This window comes from Rhodamnia argentea, chromosome 3 (genome assembly GCF_020921035.1).
Source record: "Rhodamnia argentea isolate NSW1041297 chromosome 3, ASM2092103v1, whole genome shotgun sequence".
NCBI lineage: Eukaryota > Viridiplantae > Streptophyta > Magnoliopsida > Myrtales > Myrtaceae > Rhodamnia > Rhodamnia argentea.
In genome coordinates this window covers 31,976,806-31,994,428 of record NC_063152.1, presented here as the reverse complement: position 1 = coordinate 31,994,428, position 17,623 = coordinate 31,976,806, and the positions used below count along the sequence as shown (strand labels likewise).

Here is a 17,623-nt window from a genome sequence, read left to right as displayed (position 1 = left end):
ACTTGGTGCACCTATTAAATGATCGATATGGTAGAATGAATCAATCAAATTTAAATCGACAGGTTGTAAGTTACCAAAAAAAATAAGGGTTCTTTTAAATTTAGCCGGAAAAGGGCATAAAATAATTGATATATACGTGTAAATAACAAGTGCTAGGACAGATAGGTAAGACAGTTTAGATGCTGGCAACATGCTAAATTAGTAAATCCAGCTAAAGGGCGTAGGAACTTCTTTTTAGACTGTAGAAGCCTATATCATGCTTTTGTTGTCATGGTAATTACTAATTAGTAAAGGTTTTCTAATCATATCTTAAATGACATTTCCCTCCCCTTAAAATATGCAAATCTACCGTACTTTTTTGTGACGTTGCAAGCGCGCCTTAATTGGATTAATCTCATGGGTCAAGTAAAACGGAGTAATTTGCAAAAAAGGAGTCTAAACATATTATAATTGTGCCTAAACCTTTTAATTGTGCCAATTTAGTCCTAAAATTTTTCACGTTCAGTCAATTGAGTCTATCCGACCAATTTTATCCGAAAATAGCTTACTTGGATGCCGGCAATCTTATGTGACATGACCGACATTGACATAAATATATTTTAATAATATTTTGATAATTTTTTAAAATTTTTTGGGCTGAGAGCCAAGACGCCCTTGCCGGCTCCCAATCTAAAAAAAGCAAAAGAAAAAAACACAACAAAATAAAATATTATTAAAAATATCCACGTCAACATCGACCATGCCACGTAGGACGGCCAACATCCCCATCGGCGATTTTCCTTTGAAAATTTGATCGGATGAATTCAATTTGCAAAATGTGAAAAAGTTAAGGACTGAATTGACAAAGTTTTGAGAGCACCCTTATGTTGTTCCAACGCAAACTATAATTCATTTTATAAATTGCCTAGATTCCTTCTACCCCCATCATAGGAACATATTGTATTTACAGAGTTTCGAAGTGAGTAATTTATTCGTTGATTCATTCATTCATTCATTCATTCATTATTATTATTATTATTATTATTATTTGGGTGTGAACAACCGAAAGAAGCCATCATTCAATCAAAATGTATCTTTTTTCTTGGGGGTGATATCGATTAGAAAATTGATGGGAGATGCATGTGATGATGCTTTGGTGTTTAGCCAAAGACATAAGATAGGTTCCAAACCAGGAGTCAACAATAAGTCTCCAAACAAGATTTCAATCAAAAGAAGATCATATGATGTTGGCTCGCTCGCGACTTGTTTGGGCAAATTAAATTTAACGCAATAATCGATCAGACGTGGGGTGTGTTAGGGACAAGAGTTCGTAGAATTGGGGTGGAAAACTGTTAAAAAAGTTTAAAACTTAATTGCATTTTTGCTAATTCAGTTATAAATATTTTAATTATGGCAATTGAGTCTATCCGATCAATTTTGACCGGAAATCGCTAACACGGATACCGGCGTTGACTTGGACAATTTTTAATAGTATTTTAATTCGATTTTTTTAGTTATTTTCTATTTTTTCTTTTCTTCCTTTTGGGTTTTTTCCTTATAGTGGCAGACGAGGGTCACAGCTCTCACCCACGCCAACCGATCGTGCCACGTAGGATCGATTGATGCCTTATGTGAGTAATTTTCGCCAAAAATTGATCAAATAAACTCAATTGGTTGCGACAAAAAAAAAATCAATTGGCAAAAAGTAAACAAAATTTAAAACTCAATTGATAAAGTTAAAATGTTTAGAATTAAATTGAGCATATCGAAACAATTTTTCTAGCAACTCTCTCTCTCTCTCTCTCTTTTATGGTCGACAATTTATCTCACGATTGGGTCGTCAAGAATGTGTCTAACGAAGGAGGAGAACTCCCAAATGAAGATCCGGCAACGTTTGCTGTTGTCAGTGGCATGACAGTGAGGCAGAGACAAAGCTCTGACAAGATGGGTTGTCTGTTAGAATGAACAGGAGATAGCAAACGACGTCGGGTTTGGTGTCTCGCTCGCACGCACGCATCCTCTTGCATTCGTGGGAGACGCAGGAGAAAGGGTCCTCTTTTATTGTAGGAGGAACCATTTATGATCACACGTGTAAAAGAGACATTAGGTTTAATTCATTTGATGAAGTATAGGCCAAGTGGAATGTGCTTGGTTAGAGAAGTAATGGGGAAACAAACAGCGACAGAGAACTGGCACACGTGTGCTAGAGTGTCGGTTTTCGTAATACCATCGAACGGACGAGTCGGGTCGGGTTATAACCGATCGGATCCAAGAAGCTTATTTAATCCGTTAATGTAGTGATCCATACTCAATTTATACCCGACTCGACTCATATTTCGAAAATATTTTCATATGTATATAACCAAACTAAGGTGAAAGTGCGAAGTGAGTAAGCGCGGGATGAAGTGAGGGCGAGAGAAAAATGAAGAGAGGATCATAGGGGTTAGTTATGCTTGAGTAAGTTGTAAATCTACTATGACATATTTAACACTCATATTATGTTTAAACGTATTTATTGAATATAACTAGCCTATTTAACAAGTCAGCCCATTATATATGGGTTAAGAAATGAATTTATGACCCATTTTGACAGGTCTAATTTTCATGTACCCAATTGGATTTAGGTATCCAGAGAAAGCTAAGGCGCCGATAATGGGATGCAGCGATTATACGCGTAAGCGTAAGAGCCATCTATAGAATCATACTCGAATCCACTTGACGAGATTATTCGGACGATGGACAATGGTTTTTTTTTCTTCGATCGAGGACAGAGGAAATTTTTTTTTCTTCGATTAGGGACGGAGGAAACACACATGCCCAGTTGAGATTCATCTGTCGTGCCTATGAACGGGCTTTTTCCATCACTGTCTATCGAGAATCGATCGGAAAGGACTGAATCGACGACGCGATTGAGACCGCCAGCGAGATGACAAACGTGATGTTAAAGTCGCGAGGGCACCCATCGGTCGATCGATTTGCTTTGATACAATGTGACCTCCTAGTCAACAAATGGGTCCGCCAAATAATTTACGGTTTCCTCTCGCATTTCAATATTAGCTACGTAGGAATAAAAAATGTATGAGCACTTTGACTTAATAAAATAGTTTATAGTTTTATAGTCAGTTCTTTTGTTTGTTTAATGAGAAAACAATTTGATTATGCACGTCACGGGTGCCAGCTTATATTCTGCAGAAAGGCGGCTTTTGCCTTACGTGCGCCTTGCATAAAAAAAAATAAAAAGATAATAGTTTTTTTTTTTATAAGTTAGGACAATTGTAATAATCTGTGCAAATTACAATACTATCCACCAAACGTTGTTTTTACTATTTAGTTTTGACAAAAAAAAAATATTTAGTTTTCCTGTCCTTTTTGTCTTTGTCTTTTCCTTTTTCTGTTTTTTTTTTCAGATATGAAAAGATAAAAGTAAAATAAAATAAAAAAGTAAATGATAAAAATGCTTTTGAGGTCGGGCTCCTCTTTCGAGACCACATGATTACTTCAAATCGTTATTTAAAATAAGATCTGCTTAGGATTTTTATTTGAAAAAATGAGAACACTTTGAACTCTTAATAATTTTTCATCACACGAGCATAGGTTAACAGAAAAATTGTACAACAAGAAGATCACATAATAATCTACATGTAAAAGTAAAAAATAGAATAAAAAGCCCTGTGAATGACACATGAGTGAACAGTAATGTGAACACGACATGACACGCCTTTCTTTCAATTTATGTTTTCCTTTTTCAGCCTACTTTTTTTTTTTTGTTTTTATAAGCCAAAATCTCAAATACAGAGGTTAGAAAAAATTATGATCGAGATTAAACTCAGGGTCTTGAAGAATAAAAACGTGTTCATAAGGTTCAAGGCGTACCAAAGAAGAGGGTCTAGACGGTCTTACATTTCGCGAAACCGCACTCACCTCGTATGCTCGGGGTATCGAGGCATGAGGTAATGCTCGGAAGGGTAGATCAAAACCGCCTCAACCAATGCAGAATCGGGGCCTATACTTCTGAAGGCGGGCGATGTGGAACTATAGTCTCCGCTTGAAGGTACGGAGTTGTTGCATGTATATAAATAACACTTTTAAAGCAGAAATCCATTTGGTAATGCGCAATTTACGGAGTAGAAATTCGTTTGGTTATGCAACTTCATTTTTCTAATTACGAAGCATTTTTTTTTTTTGCCCTAAAAGAAGTAAAAGTGGAAAAATCAATTCCTAATTATAAGTTGATTTTTGGAATAGAAGTGTTGCCATGTGCACCTAGATCCACCTTTTCATTTAAAAAATTTGGGCATCGATGTAGCTAATTAAGCAATTGATCTTATATCGAAATTCACAATAAGTCAGGACTAATGCATGCATAAGAATATTTAAGCAAACAAATGGTCCATTTTGTGCCCCTCTTGAGAATAGACAAGATTCTCTAAATGGTCACGACAAAAAAAAAAAAAAAAAGAATTTTCAAAAGAAAATGAAGAAGGCAAGTGGAAATGAAAATATTTTCATGCTACAATATATAAAGCCTCACTTGCATTTCTAACTCCAGACACACCCACCCCACGAACATGGGCTTCCCAGTATGTTACACCGACCTCCTCCTCCCAAACCTCTTCCTCCGCACTTTCTCTCTCTTCGCCCCCCTCCGAACCGCCGTCCACTTCCTCCTCCGCCTGCCCGGGCTCCTCGAGCCCGACCCCACCCCGCTCCAGGAACCCGAGTCCCTCTACTCCTCCTCGGTCTCGCCGTCCCTGACCTTGATGCGCGAGCTCCTCCCGGTGGTCAGATTCTCGGACCTGGCCGACGGCTGCCCGGACCCGCCCGAGAGCGCCTGCTCCGTCTGCCTGCATGACTTCGAGGCGGACGACGAGATCCGGCGGCTGCTGAACTGCCGGCACGTGTTCCACTGGGGCTGCCTGGATCGTTGGATAGGGTACGCCCGGAGGACGTGCCCGCTGTGCCGGGCTCCGGTCGTGCCCGATGAGGTGGAGGGGCCGATCAACGAGAGGCTCTGGGCTGCTTCTGGGGTCCCTGAATTGCACGAGGACTCTTATGGAGACGCCCGTCATGGTTTGTAGCAATCTAATCAAACCAGAAAGCTTTTCTCTTCCAAGAACTTTCCTTTTTGGGGTCTTGATCTACGCCCGTCATAGTTTGCATTTCGACTGCAATGGGCCATCGAGAGGTTATCGTCTTGGGCTGGTAGAACTCCAATTCAAAACCCTAATTATGGAATAAAAAAGGCTAAATGTATATCCGTAGTACAAAAGGCAGATGATCGGAGATAATGAACCGTGGACAGATCGAAGCTCTCTTATTTTCTGTGTACATTCGTGTCATCAAAACCCTCGAAACACCGAAAACTGTGGCATAATCCTAAACCTAGGAGCTGAGATCTAAAAAACCCTTTGTACATCAAGCACACATAATCCCAGGATGCTCTCTCTTGGGAAGCTTGCTGTCCCCTCTTTTTTTCTACTTGAACCTGTGCACCCGGACTGTGTACTTAGACCTGCATTTGACACAAACTCTACTTGCATTTGACACAATCTAACCATGTAGATCACAGATAGTCCTCCAAGACCCCACGGCCGAACCCTCTTGCAGTCTCAATCTACAATCTACTTTGAGTCAACTACATTCAGAGTATTTAAATTCACTACCTTGCTGCCCATGTTTCATAAATGCCAAATCAAGTAGTAAATCAAACATGCAAGCTATGAATCCATACCCTCACCTCTCTAAGGCTCTCGGCCTACCGGCCCCTCCTCGCGGCACAACCGTCAAATTATCTCATTTCGACAACATCCAAGACGATCAATCTTCAGATCTCGACTACCCATAACTACAAGACCTCGACTCAACAAACAAACCCAACATGCAACGTCGTTTGTTTCACCACGCAAGAACATCTTCACTTCGACGCTACCTTGAATCCTTCCGTGCCAACTCACACAAATCAGTGACAATAGCTAATTTAGTGGTAAAGGTTAGTGTTCCACTTGCGTAAAAGGCCCGATGCCTTCCCTACATCAGAGCTCCAACGTCCCAAGTGACACTAATTGCGAGCTCTAATTTAATCTTTCATTAAAGATAGTAGATACAGAGGGCGAATGCAAAAGCTTAATATCTAAAAACAAGCAGTCAGCCATACAAAAATGCACAAGTGCATATGTAAAGAGAAATGGGAAGCACGCCTATTAGGGTATGACCTTGGGTTTCCTAACCTGTATAACATACATTGCATGGCACACATGAACCCCACACATCAAATCATATGTTTCTGTGTGTGTGTATTAGTTAGTTACATTATTTGTTTACAAAATTAAACTGCATAATACATTCGGAGCATTACAAAGAAAGAACTACTCCAGAATACTAACCGCATCTCCGTTGGCGTTCGATCATATGAAGTCGTAGGAATCTGGATATCTGAAAAAGCGGTTGAACAACAAGGGCCTCTTCCACATCTCACAGCCGTACACCAAAGAAGCCTGAACTATCGAATTCAAGTCGAATCGCCGACAAACAAACAATCAAGACACCAAAACAGATCAATCACAACCCAAACACAATGAATTAGTTAACAAATTCAGCATGTACCTCCAACTCTCCCCACAAGCACGCCCTTAAGGCCTCGACCAACCTCACTATCTCCAATTCTCTTCAATTCGGTGAAAATCAAGACGATCAACCATAGGATTCTAGTTGCCTACAGCCCACTGAGCCTAAATTAACAAGCAAAAATTGACTTGTAAGGACGTTTGCCTTGCCATGCGAATGAAACACTCCATCCACACGTCTATTTACAAAGCTTCCGTTTCACGCAAGATCGAGCAATAATGAGATCTTCTATTAGTAAGGCTAGAGGTATACTTGCACCGTGCGGTGAAACCTACGGGGAGGGGAGAGAGAACAGGCGTCGAGGGCAAGCTATAGCGGCTAAGAATCTCGTGGACCATCATCGTCGAGCTATGATATTGTCGGTGCAAGAACGAGAGGGAGGGAGAGCTTGGCGGAGCGCACGAGGAGGGGGAATGAGAGAGAGCTAAGTTGGTTGGGGATCTTCATGCCTCAATCTCAAATCAAATCTGACACGACTCAAGAACAGAACGATTATGTTAGATAATGGTCCATGATTTGCATTTTCCTCGCGCCCATTACTCTGCCGAAATCTAATAATTCACCGCTCCTAAATTAAATCCCCAATTTCTCATTCACTCTTGGATTTGAGTCCGATAAACATTAATCCGCCTATTAATCTTATCGGGAAATATTCAGACCTTTACTGTTAGAATGCACGTGTGAGTTGTGTTAGAAAAGTCCTACATTGGAGAATTAATATGGTGTGCAGCAGTTAATATATTCAAATTGAGCCATAACTCATTAGCTTAAGCTTTTGAGTAAAGGTGGGTTCAACTGAATCTATTGATAAGCTCGGACTTGGACTCCCTCTAGGCATTGGACGTCTGCTACGAGCTCCAAACATTCACAACTTGTCTTAAGTTCAACCTTGAGGAGGAACGAAGCTCGAAGTTGTACCAAATGAACCGTAGGCCTTCTCCTTCCTCTTCGGCGTTGCGCGGGTCAAGGGCAAGCAAGAAAGAGAGAGAGAGAGAGACTCGAGCGAAGGAGATGAAAGCAAGACGAGAGTGAGGCTGAGGGCAAGGAGTAGTAGAGGCCGCCACCGTCGAGACGAGCTCAAGCGAGAGTTAGCGTTCGGCGTTGTGGGCGAAGTGACCGAGGGAAGCTCTCGATTGTGGGGTGGGGGCTTCCATGAAGAGAGTGGAAAAAAACTGAGGGCAAGAGAGAGAGAGGAATTATTTATAGGAAGTGGGTTGGTCGGCTTAAGGGGCTTCGCGGTTCAATCCTGGACTGAATTCACTCGAGAACAAAACTATTCGATCCAAAGATAATACTAACGTCCAATGGTCCATCGTTTAGATCTTAGGCACACTTGCCACCACAATTTAAACTTAATGGTCCACCGCACCAATTAATTAAACCCCCAATTCATAATCTCAAATAATCTAAACCCGACATTAGCGATTCCTCTCATTAATCTAATCCGGTAGAAATTTAGGCCGTCATAGCCTGATTCTCCTCTTTTTGAAAAAAAAAAAAAAAAACTTTCCCTACCTTTTGAATTTGTTTAAAAAAATTTGACATTAAAAATCATATTTGGACAAAAAAAAAAATTCACGTCGGAGCGGTAGTGTCACGTCAACTCTAACCGGCCAAATGTACTTAATTGGAAAAAAAATGTTTAAAATTGAATTAGGTTTAGGACTTTTTTGGCAATTTTTCCTTGTTTCTTTTGTGATTGTTTGTTTATATTTTAGATGAGTTCATTGATGATAACATTTGCACGTTCATATGGTGTAATGAGATGAGAGCTTGGGCCTATGATAGTTGAACTACTAATGACTAAGGTTCAGTTTGTTTCGCAAAAAGCAAATGATTTCGAAAATATTATCTTTGAAATGATTGCTTATCTCACTTGAAATAATTAGTTAGTGAAAAATTTCCTCATTAAAGATAATAATTTATGTTTGAACATTATCGTGGACAATGGAATATTTTTCGTTCATCTATTGTTGTAAGTGATATAAGCAATCGTTTTTAGGAAAATATTTTTCAATCATTTATTTTTCATAAAACAAATGGAGCCTAAAGTTACAAAGAGTGGCGGCTGAACGATGTGCATTGTCAACACTGCCTCTTTAAAACCCCCCCTCCCCTCCCGGGCGATCGCTCCCTTAGGGTTTCTCTTAAAAAAAGCCACTGCCTAGCATAGCAGTCGAATCCCTCTCCCTCTCCTTCTCCCTTTCCATTTCTCATTCCTTCTTTGGTTTTTTTTGGTCTATTTCCTTTTCTTATTTTTCTCTCGTTTTAGAGCTTTTCTCTTTTGATTTAGTCTAGATTCAAAAGTTTCTCTCTCCCATTTTGGGAGATTTCTATCCGGATCTAGTCTAAATTTGAGATTTTTACTTGTGTGTTTTCAAGATTTCACTTTCCTCAAATTTCGCTAGTGAACAAGTTCAAATTTGAAGAGGATCATAGGAGCTTTGTGAAGGTTTCGCTCTCACAGGTGTCAAATCTAGGTTCGTTCGACTTTTTTACTTTGCTTGGTGATGGTGTTGGGGATGCCAAACATAGGCACGCACCATCGAAAGGCAAAGTCGTTACATTAGATGGAGTTCTCGGTGTGTGCTCGTTATTGAAGAAGGATTCGGTGATCGGTCATCAATTTCGGTTTGAAAAAGTTATAGGTGTGCTCTTTGAGCGTGTGACCTATAACTTGATTCCGATGATCTCTTTATCATTTGGAGCTTGTTTTGTTTTGAAGAATCTAGGATCTATCTTGGTTTGAAGTTGTGCTATTTGCACCGAGATGTTTCTCTCTTATATTTCGATGAGGCATTGAATGAAATGTTATTTTGACAAAAAAAAACTATGTGTGTCTTATTGGATAGATACATTTTCATGAATAATATGTCATATACCACATTGTACAAAATGATATGTTGAGAGTTAAACAACGCTTGTCTTTAGTAAATTAAGGAAAAATAAACAAACATCAATTATTTCTTTACCAAAAAAAAAATCAATTATTAATTAAATAGAGTTGGTAATTCAAAATTAGTTGATAACTGAATAAGAGAAAAGTAGATAGATCATTATAGTTAGTTAACAATATAAGAGTTTGCAAATTTAAGGCACAATTCAAAAAAGTAAATAAAATTTCGGTTTCAAATAAGAAAAGTTGGTAATTAAAAAAAAAAAAAAAGCTTCGTAAGTAAGTCAAATGAGAATTGGTAAATCACTATAGTTACGGTTAATAATTTTTAAAGCAATTGACAAACTTAAGGCGCTGATAAGAAATGCAAATACCAAGTTTCTAATGATAGAAAAAGCTGGCCAATCAACAAATATAGGTATAAACGTTAGTAACTTAAATGACAATGAAACCAACATTACGTGATAATTTAACGGGAGATTAGTCCGCGAGTCACGCCAATTGGGTTGATAATCTCTGAAAAACAGTTAGCAAATGTAAGAGGTTGATAAACAAAGCGAATAAAAATTGTTCAATCGAGAATTGATATATATATTTGATTCGACGAAAGTTATTATTAAGTCACTCTTGGAAAATTTCCTATAAGAGTCAGTAAATCCGAAGCGTGATTAAGCTATGCCAGTTTCCAAACCGTAAAAGCAATGTGATAATTTCATAAAGACGTTGGTAAGCTACCAATTGTGTCTCCCAACGGTAGAACACGAGTCAAGAATGTCTGGATACAAATCCGAGTAGAAAGAGAGACCGCTTTGATCGAATAAGGATAGGGGTGTCGGTATGCAGGCTGAGGCTAATAGCCGACCGAGGGAGGCACCCGCTGGTCAAGCCGCGACATCTGCTGCCATCGAGGCACGGCCATCGGTCCATCATTGATCAAGCCGTCTCGCTTGTCCATCTCTATCTTGTGCTGAGTCTGCAAAGCACTCTCGGTCTCGGTTAGCAAACCAGAAGGTTAAAAAACACAGACAGTGAGATGCAATGTTCAGTAACGATACGAGGCCGCATCGAAACTCACTCGACATACCTGCATACAAGCGCAAACTCTGCGAGAAGAGAAGAGGGAAAAAATTAGCATAAGCCATGGACTCGTGGTTAAATTAGTTGCCGTGATGTTCAGGAGTACACGGTACAACTTACGTGCAGTAAACCATGTCAGCCAAACAACTGAGCATCTGCGAAGCCTGTCGGATCTCGCTGTTCCCACATATCATTGCTATGATTGAAAACACGCAGGCAACTTGTTGGAGGATGATCATGAAGGCCTGAGCATCATCGGAACATGCTAATGATCAAAAAGGGTGGATTGCACGATGAATTTACTTTCCAATTTTTATGATTGGTGCACAGGTTAGAGCATACAATGATACAATTGTCGCATTGAGTGGTCTGTATGTTGAACTCGTCTTGCAAGAGAAAGCGCGTCGAGGCCACTGAATTCCCAAAGCAGCAGACAACCTGGCCATCCGAAGAGATATAGAATGAGAGAACCGGCGAGATCAGTAATTGTTTGGCTAGAGAAATATCGCCGCCATTTATTTTGCAACAAGTGAGGTTGTGAGATCTTAACGCAATCGGCGATCACGAGTACGTGAGAGGGGAGGGAATAAGTGATTGACATGAGAAACAGGGGAAGAAATCAGAACCACCATAAGTTTGAAGGGTTAATATACCTCAGTGGCGAGGCATAGCTCGGGATACTGGCTTTCTCCGCACCTTCCGCTACAGGGCATGTAACCAGCGCAACACACGTATCTAAAGACGGAATGAGAGAACATATTTTCACCAGCAGATCGTGGAATTGAGTAAGAGAGAATGATATGAATCACGAAGATCCATTACCTGGACATGTCATTGTAAAGGGCTCTTCTCCGGAGCAAGTACGAAGCACATGGTCCACTGCAGCAGAGCAAAAGGACTTAGCTGGATGTCGACAGCAGAACTGCCCATTGCATAATGCAGTCCAAAATTCGAAGCATAATGAAGCTACAAGAATGACTGTAAAATGTCGAATTCTTGTTGGATATTGTCAAACATCAGTTGCTATTGGCTACAAGAAATGCTTTTGATCAACTGCCCACTGTTAGCTGCCGAAACCTCTACTGCATGCATTGATTACTGCTTAACACCAGCATGAGACAATCCAGCAATTCTACAGTCAGAAAATGCCTAAAGAGAACTCTCCAAGATGTGGTTCCATGATGTGTCCTCGTTTGGAAATGTTCTCCTCCAGGAATAACACAAGGGATAAAGATTTACATGAAATACACGAACCCCGAAATAGTTTCCATTGCGGCAGTGTTGTTAAATTGAGATGTCTTGGATGAGTACTGGTAAAGACAGTGAAGTTCCATGATTTCAAGTTTATCTCAGTCGCACATTAACGCTGATGATCTACATTTTCCTCTTGAAGTTAGTACCCTGTGGATCGATTGCTATAATATATACTTCCTTGACCACTTCAAGACAGATTGATAGCGTCATTTGTCGGCAAGGTGAAGGAACAGAACCACCTAAGATCTAGCCTATTTCTACATCGTCCGACACCGTGTAAGGAACCTAGCCTATATGAAGTTATATGCTTTTGTGGAAGCATGTTCCGGAAGGACCAAACTTCCTCGAAAATGTTGGCTTGCGGGATCACCGCGAAATGTGCTTTGGTGAAAGTGTGGTTACCGAATAAATGGACATGACTCTCTCTCTCTCTCTCTCTCTCTCTCTCTCTCTCTCTCTATTTGATTGTTGAAGAAAATTTGCAGAAAAACGCCATCAAATGACCTTAGCTCAATCCATAGTCCAAAGGGGAACATGTAAACTGTCTGTTTTCCAATTTTCCTTCCGACAGTCCATGTTGTTGTCAAATTTTCGTCGTAACATCCTCTTCCTGATGGACCATAATCTCGTGACAGTAACAAGACAACATTCTTATTGTAAAGCTACTCGTAAGCACTGAAACAAATCCAATTCCCAGCAATAATTTCAAGAATCATCTCAAATCAACAAATTGGAAAAAACGTACCACCAAAAGGCAAAGCAGCAGTCTGCGATCCCATGCAGCGAGAAACAGAGCAACCCCATCAGAGATCAGGAAGAAGATTAGATAACGCATTATATTCCTCTCTTTTTCAGAAAAGACCATGTATAAGATCAGAGAGAGAGAGAGAGAGAGGCAGAGAATGGAACGATACAGGGGGTGTCAGCTTGAACGGTGTGCGTGAGGTCAGCGTGCCAGAAGTTCCTGTAACTCTGGCGGGCTTGCAGCTTCTCCAGATGCTCTTGAGACGCCATGACTGCGAAGCTCTATCAACTCTGCAAAGAGAAGAAGAAGAAGAAGACTTCGCCAGCCAAGAAGCTTGAACGCAACACACCGAGAACAGCAATGGACGCCCTTTTATACTACGAAGACTGGACTTGGCCAAAGAGAAGCTTCTTTAGGACAGGTCAACGCGTCAACGGAGAAAACCAGGGCCGTTTCATCTTTTTCCCCAGGAAACACATGAAAGGGTCAAGGCGGGCTCACGAGGAAGCTTCAGACAGGCTCGTAGATGGCGTCAACTTCGAAGCCGATTGACAATGGTGACGTAGACGGGGTCGATGGTTTTCTTGCGTATGGTATGGTTTGGGCCCTGGGGTTGAACTGGTCTGGGCCTGAAGCCCATTGGGCGCATCACCAGGGCCTGGACAAATCTGGACAGGAAGTTTTAAGCCCGATACATAACCAAGCGATCAACAGATCATGTTTCAAACGGGCTTCAGACAGAGTCTAAGGAAAAGTGTACGCCAATGGCTTCCACTGCGTTTTAACTCCTTTAAATTGTTTGGCAATTCCTTATACAGGTAGCTATTCTTTTTTTTTTTTTTTTCGTTTTTGGGACCCAAGTGCAAAGACCGGCTATTTGGAAGTCCATGGAACCCTCTTTAAGCCCCATGAACTTGCTAAATTCGGACTTTTCATCTGTGTGAGCGGCCTTAACCTAGAGCGGTTTGCATGCAATCCGTGGAATTTGAACATATAACTTCTTAAGTTGGAAATCGTCCAACGCAATCTATACCAAGTTTTTTCTTTAGAAAGCGTCTTATGAGCTTGTGGCTCCGACGGCTTATAATACTTCCAACTTCGCATCAACAAAAAAAAAAAAAGAGAGTCTTCTCATTCTGGGTATGACGTTTTCAGAGTAGCGCAAATATTCGAGAGATACCTCACCAAGGATAGGAGGAATAGAGGCCAAAAGCTAATTGAAGGTGAGACATACTTCATCCCACCAAAAGGAGAACGGAAGTGCAGATGCACCCATCTCTTGTTGGGTGGGATTCGCGAACTACCTCTTGAGTTGGAAATCGTGCAACGCAATCTCTTCGAAGTTTTGTCTTTTAGAAAGCGTCTTATGAGCTTGTGGCTCCGACGGCTTCTAGTACTTCCAACTTTGCATCAACAAAAAAAAAGAGTCTTCTCATTCTCGGTATGACAATTTTAGAGTAGCGCAAATATTCGAGAGATACCTCACCAAGGATAGGAGGAATAGAGGCCAAAAGCTAATTGAAGGTAAGACATACTTCATCCCGCCAAAAGGAGAATGGAAGTGCAAAAGCATCCATCTCTTGTTGGGTGGGATTCGCGAACTACTGGCTAAAAGAAGTGAAAGATAGTCCCTGGCATAATATAAAAGGCCCTTTTTTGCACGTAGCCGCCATGCCGAGAATCGGAATAAGAACATACATATTACATGTGATTTACGACATCTCGGGGTAACCTATAGAGCGCCATAACTTGTAATTCGATGGCTTGGAAAACATTCCTAAAAATGATCGCTTGTATTGCTCACAAAAATGAATGAAATGAAAATTATTTTCATCGTTCACAAAAAAATTTAGGCGTAAAATGTTATCCATAATAGAAATATTTTTTTTGTTGGGTATTTATTCCAAGCGATGCAAGTCATTATTTTTTAAAATTTTTTTTTTTAAATTATTTATTTTTCGCGAAATAAATTGAGCTAAAATAAAACCGTATGCTAGGGATTGTGTTTTGTAACGTTGCCTTGGTCCTCCTCCAAGCACCGAGCTTAAACAAAAACAAGAAACCGAGAACAACTGTCACACTTATGCGCTTTATGGCCACAACACACCTGCCGACGAACACACGTCCTCGAAAAAAATCGAATAAATTTCCATAGTAAGAACTCGACTTTCTTCCCATTTCCTAAAACCCAATTTCTCCCTCCGAGCTCTCATCGCCGACAACCCCCGACGAGACCCAGGAGAAAGCTCTGAGCTTTCAATCCAAAAAAAAAAAATGTCCTCTGATTATCTCCATGGCTATGACGCAGACCTGCAGTTCGTCCCTGACCCTCTCTCTCCTTTCAACGATTGCTACATTGACATCCTCCATGAATTCTGCAGCAGCGCCTCCGAGAACCAAAACCCAGTTCCCCAATCCCCTCATCTCCACAGCCCTGCCGCTGCCGTCTTCCCTGCTTCGCCCCCAAGCCAAGAGCTTGAACATCTTAGCCTTCGCCGGGGGGCCCAGCTGCAGCCACCCTCGAAAAATGCTCCGGATTGCTTGAAAGGGTTCGCGGGATCGGCTCAAGAGCTCAAACCTGATCGAGGATGTCAGCGTCGCGCTGGTTACGATAGCGAGGCCGTTCCCGACGGTAACGGCGGGCGGGAGGATAATGCGGGCAAGAATATGCAGAGGAGCTACAGCACCAACTTCTTTAATGGAACTAGGCCTCACCTTCTTGAACCTCCACCGCGCTTTGATCTTCCCGACATAAGTTCGCCGGAGAGGCGTTTCTTCAGTGGACAGATGATGAGGAGGGTCTGTAGCACAGGAGATTTGCAGGTTCTCTGTTTTTCAACCGAAATTGTCGAATGCTCTGTTACTGTGAATTTTTTTGGGGGTGAAAATAGAATATAATTCTCGGGTTTTAATTTGTGCCTTTTTTTTTTTCTTTTTCTGTTGTGAATCTCAGAGAATGAAGGTAGCAACGGCCAATTCAACGAGCCCGTTCATGGAAGAAGCGAGCTCCTGCAGAGTGGGGCGATACACTGCAGAGGAGAGGAGAGACAGGATTCAGAAGTACAGGGCAAAGCGAACACAGAGGAACTTCAACAAAACAATCAAGGTAATTTCTTTTTTTTACGATACATCGATCGATGCATCACATCCGAGATGATACCGAAAACGTAGTCAATTTAGCTCGAGTTCTCTCTCTGTTTCTTTCTCTGCACTGGAGAGAGAGAGAGAGAATACGTGGGTTGGTCTTGTGAGCTGTGACTGATGACAAGAGTGTCTGTTTGTTCGTGTCGAAACGACAAAGTATGCATGTCGCAAAACTCTAGCGGACAGTCGACCGCGGATACGTGGCAGGTTCGCGCGCAACGACGAAGCTGGCGAGGCTCCCAAGGTTTCAGGCTTCGCCAGAGACGAACACGACGACCACGAGGAGCAGCTCTTGGTAAAATCTTTTTTGACTTTTCTTTCCTCTGTCTCTCTCTGTTTCCTCGCTTCAGCTTTCAATCCACTCACCACCATTCTCTTTGACCCCTCTGCATTGACGGTTCATTTTTATTTTTCACTCTTCTACCTTTTCTCGAATCTGCAAGTTCGCATTTCACCGCGGGGGAGAAGAATTCGGAGCAGCGGCGAGAGGAGGAACGTTCATGACCAGTTACGGCCAAACCCAGTTCCAGCACTACGGCTCTTGATGACAGATGAAGAAGCTCTTCGTCGCAGATGGAGATTTCAACGTACATACTAGCCCCAAATTTTTTTCTTTTTCCATGAAATGGGACCATCGAAGAGAAATCCAAAAGGGATTTTTCTGGGCAAAAAACAGGGCAAAGAAGGGTGAAATTGTAGGCAATAGGAAGTTTAGGAATTAGGGTTCTTGTTTCCTGTGCTGTTGTTGCTTGTACATGGTGTAATTTAATAATCCCTAGTGTTGTGATGAATAACCAGTGTCCTATTTCCATCTTGTATTATGCCCAAATCTTTGACCTCTGCCCAGATCTCCTCAACTAGTGCTTTAATGTAATTTAATATAATTGCGCTCTTGATCCCTGCTTTGACTTCTTTTTGGGAGAGTGTAGATTCTTATTTGGCACTCATCAGCTTGGAGTGATACTGCTAGCATGATCTAGTATCATGATTTCACTGGGCTATTCTCATTTCACAGAAAGAATACTAAGTACAAAAAGAGGACGGTAATCGTATCGAAAAATAACCTAAACCTTTTCACATTAATACCAATAGAGTCTATAGGCTGTAAATTTTTTATATGGACGTTAGTCGTCCTAATGGCACGGTCGGCGTTGACATTAACATTTTTAAATTATTTTTTTATTTTTTTTTCTCTTTCATTTTGATTGGCGAGGGCTTCGCCCAATGGCTGGGCGTGGGCGAGGGTTGCTGGTGACTTTTGTCTTCCAAAATGAAAGAAAAACATAAAAGAAAGAAAAATAATAAAAATTAAAAAATGTTCACATTAGTGCTAACCACTCCACGAAGGACGGTCGACATCCATGTCAATAGTTTTCGACTTAAATTGACTGAACGGACTTAATTGATACTAATTTGAAAATGTTTAGGACTAAATTGGTCCAATTGATTATCATACAGCCATAAAAGCTATGGCCTCGAGTCAAGCTGAGGGGGAAAAAAAAAGCAGTTTTCTGGAAAATTCAACACATTATTCTAGTGAAACCATTTTTCTACCATGTCAAACAATTGCCAGCATAGTGAACAAGAACTCATTAATTAAAGAAGAAGTGCCCATGTCAACTTTTGGAAAAACTACGCAAAAAGTCCCAAAATATGATTGATTCCTTTGCTTTGGTGGAACAACACAATTGAAAAGAAAATCGGGGAAGGAATGAGCTTGTCTTCACTTTAACTTCTGAACCCTTCGAAGCTGATTTGCTGTATCACTTGACCTTAAGATTGACACATAAACGGAAAAATATTTTTAAGACAAAATGCACGTCTACGTGACTTAATCAAATTACACGGGGTGGGATCTTAATCTCTTCCTAAAACCAAAATACGTTTGGTTGAAGCAAGAACAC

The 17,623-nt window shown here is 40.9% G+C and overlaps 3 protein-coding genes across 6 annotated transcripts; 2 read left to right on the top strand and 1 right to left on the bottom strand.

The window, feature by feature from the left end:
• The first annotated feature begins 4,535 nt into the window (after positions 1 to 4,535).
• On the top strand, positions 4,536 to 5,116 carry LOC115746483 (brassinosteroid-responsive RING protein 1-like). Its single transcript, XM_030682260.2, has one exon. The coding sequence runs from the start codon at positions 4,548 to 4,550 to the stop codon at positions 5,055 to 5,057; it is 510 nt and encodes a 169-aa protein (XP_030538120.1). The 5' UTR covers positions 4,536 to 4,547; the 3' UTR covers positions 5,058 to 5,116.
• A 5,076-nt stretch (positions 5,117 to 10,192) lies between these two features.
• On the bottom strand, positions 10,193 to 16,279 carry LOC115746482. 3 transcript variants are annotated; one of them, XM_048276673.1, is made up of 9 exons: positions 16,269 to 16,279; positions 12,745 to 12,891; positions 12,576 to 12,597; positions 11,399 to 11,455; positions 11,230 to 11,311; positions 10,919 to 11,014; positions 10,697 to 10,821; positions 10,584 to 10,602; positions 10,193 to 10,472 (listed from the first exon to the last, which is right to left on the bottom strand). In XM_048276673.1, the coding sequence occupies exons 2-9, from the start codon at positions 12,842 to 12,844 to the stop codon at positions 10,350 to 10,352; spliced, it is 624 nt and encodes a 207-aa protein (XP_048132630.1). In that variant the 5' UTR covers positions 12,845 to 12,891; positions 16,269 to 16,279; the 3' UTR covers positions 10,193 to 10,349. The 3 variants fall into 3 exon arrangements, with proteins under 3 accessions (XP_048132630.1, XP_048132629.1, XP_048132631.1); XM_048276672.1 differs by lacking the exon at positions 16,269 to 16,279 and having other exon boundaries at positions 12,745 to 12,957; XM_048276674.1 differs by lacking the exons at positions 10,193 to 10,472; positions 10,584 to 10,602; positions 16,269 to 16,279 and having other exon boundaries at positions 10,693 to 10,821; positions 12,745 to 12,958.
• On the top strand, positions 14,677 to 16,534 carry LOC115746481 (zinc finger protein CO3-like). 2 transcript variants are annotated; one of them, XM_030682257.2, is made up of 4 exons: positions 14,677 to 15,398; positions 15,529 to 15,681; positions 15,877 to 16,014; positions 16,163 to 16,534. In XM_030682257.2, exons 1-4 carry the CDS (start codon positions 14,850 to 14,852, stop codon positions 16,262 to 16,264), a joined length of 942 nt encoding a protein of 313 aa, XP_030538117.2. In that variant the 5' UTR covers positions 14,677 to 14,849; the 3' UTR covers positions 16,265 to 16,534. The 2 variants fall into 2 exon arrangements, with proteins under 2 accessions (XP_030538117.2, XP_048132628.1); XM_048276671.1 differs by having other exon boundaries at positions 15,877 to 16,534.
• Positions 16,535 to 17,623: the final 1,089 nt, after the last annotated feature.

Bases quoted from the DNA above. Each gene is read 5' to 3' on its own strand.
- LOC115746483 (XM_030682260.2), top strand. From the start codon at position 4,548: ATGGGCTTCCCAGTATGTTACACCGACCTCCTCCTCCCAAACCTCTTC.
- LOC115746482 (XM_048276673.1), bottom strand. From the start codon at position 12,844: ATGGCGTCTCAAGAGCATCTGGAGAAGCTGCAAGCCCGCCAGAGTTAC. The intron at 12,598-12,744 runs GTATCGTTCCAT...ATGGGATCGCAG, and splicing joins CGTTCAAGCTGACACCCCCT to ACTGCTGCTTTGCCTTTTGG. The intron at 10,822-10,918 runs GTATGCTCTAAC...GATGATGCTCAG, and splicing joins AATGCGACAATTGTATCATT to GCCTTCATGATCATCCTCCA.
- LOC115746481 (XM_048276671.1), top strand. From the start codon at position 14,850: ATGTCCTCTGATTATCTCCATGGCTATGACGCAGACCTGCAGTTCGTC. The intron at 15,399-15,528 runs GTTCTCTGTTTT...TGTGAATCTCAG, and splicing joins GTAGCACAGGAGATTTGCAG to AGAATGAAGGTAGCAACGGC. The intron at 15,682-15,876 runs GTAATTTCTTTT...GAAACGACAAAG, and splicing joins ACTTCAACAAAACAATCAAG to TATGCATGTCGCAAAACTCT.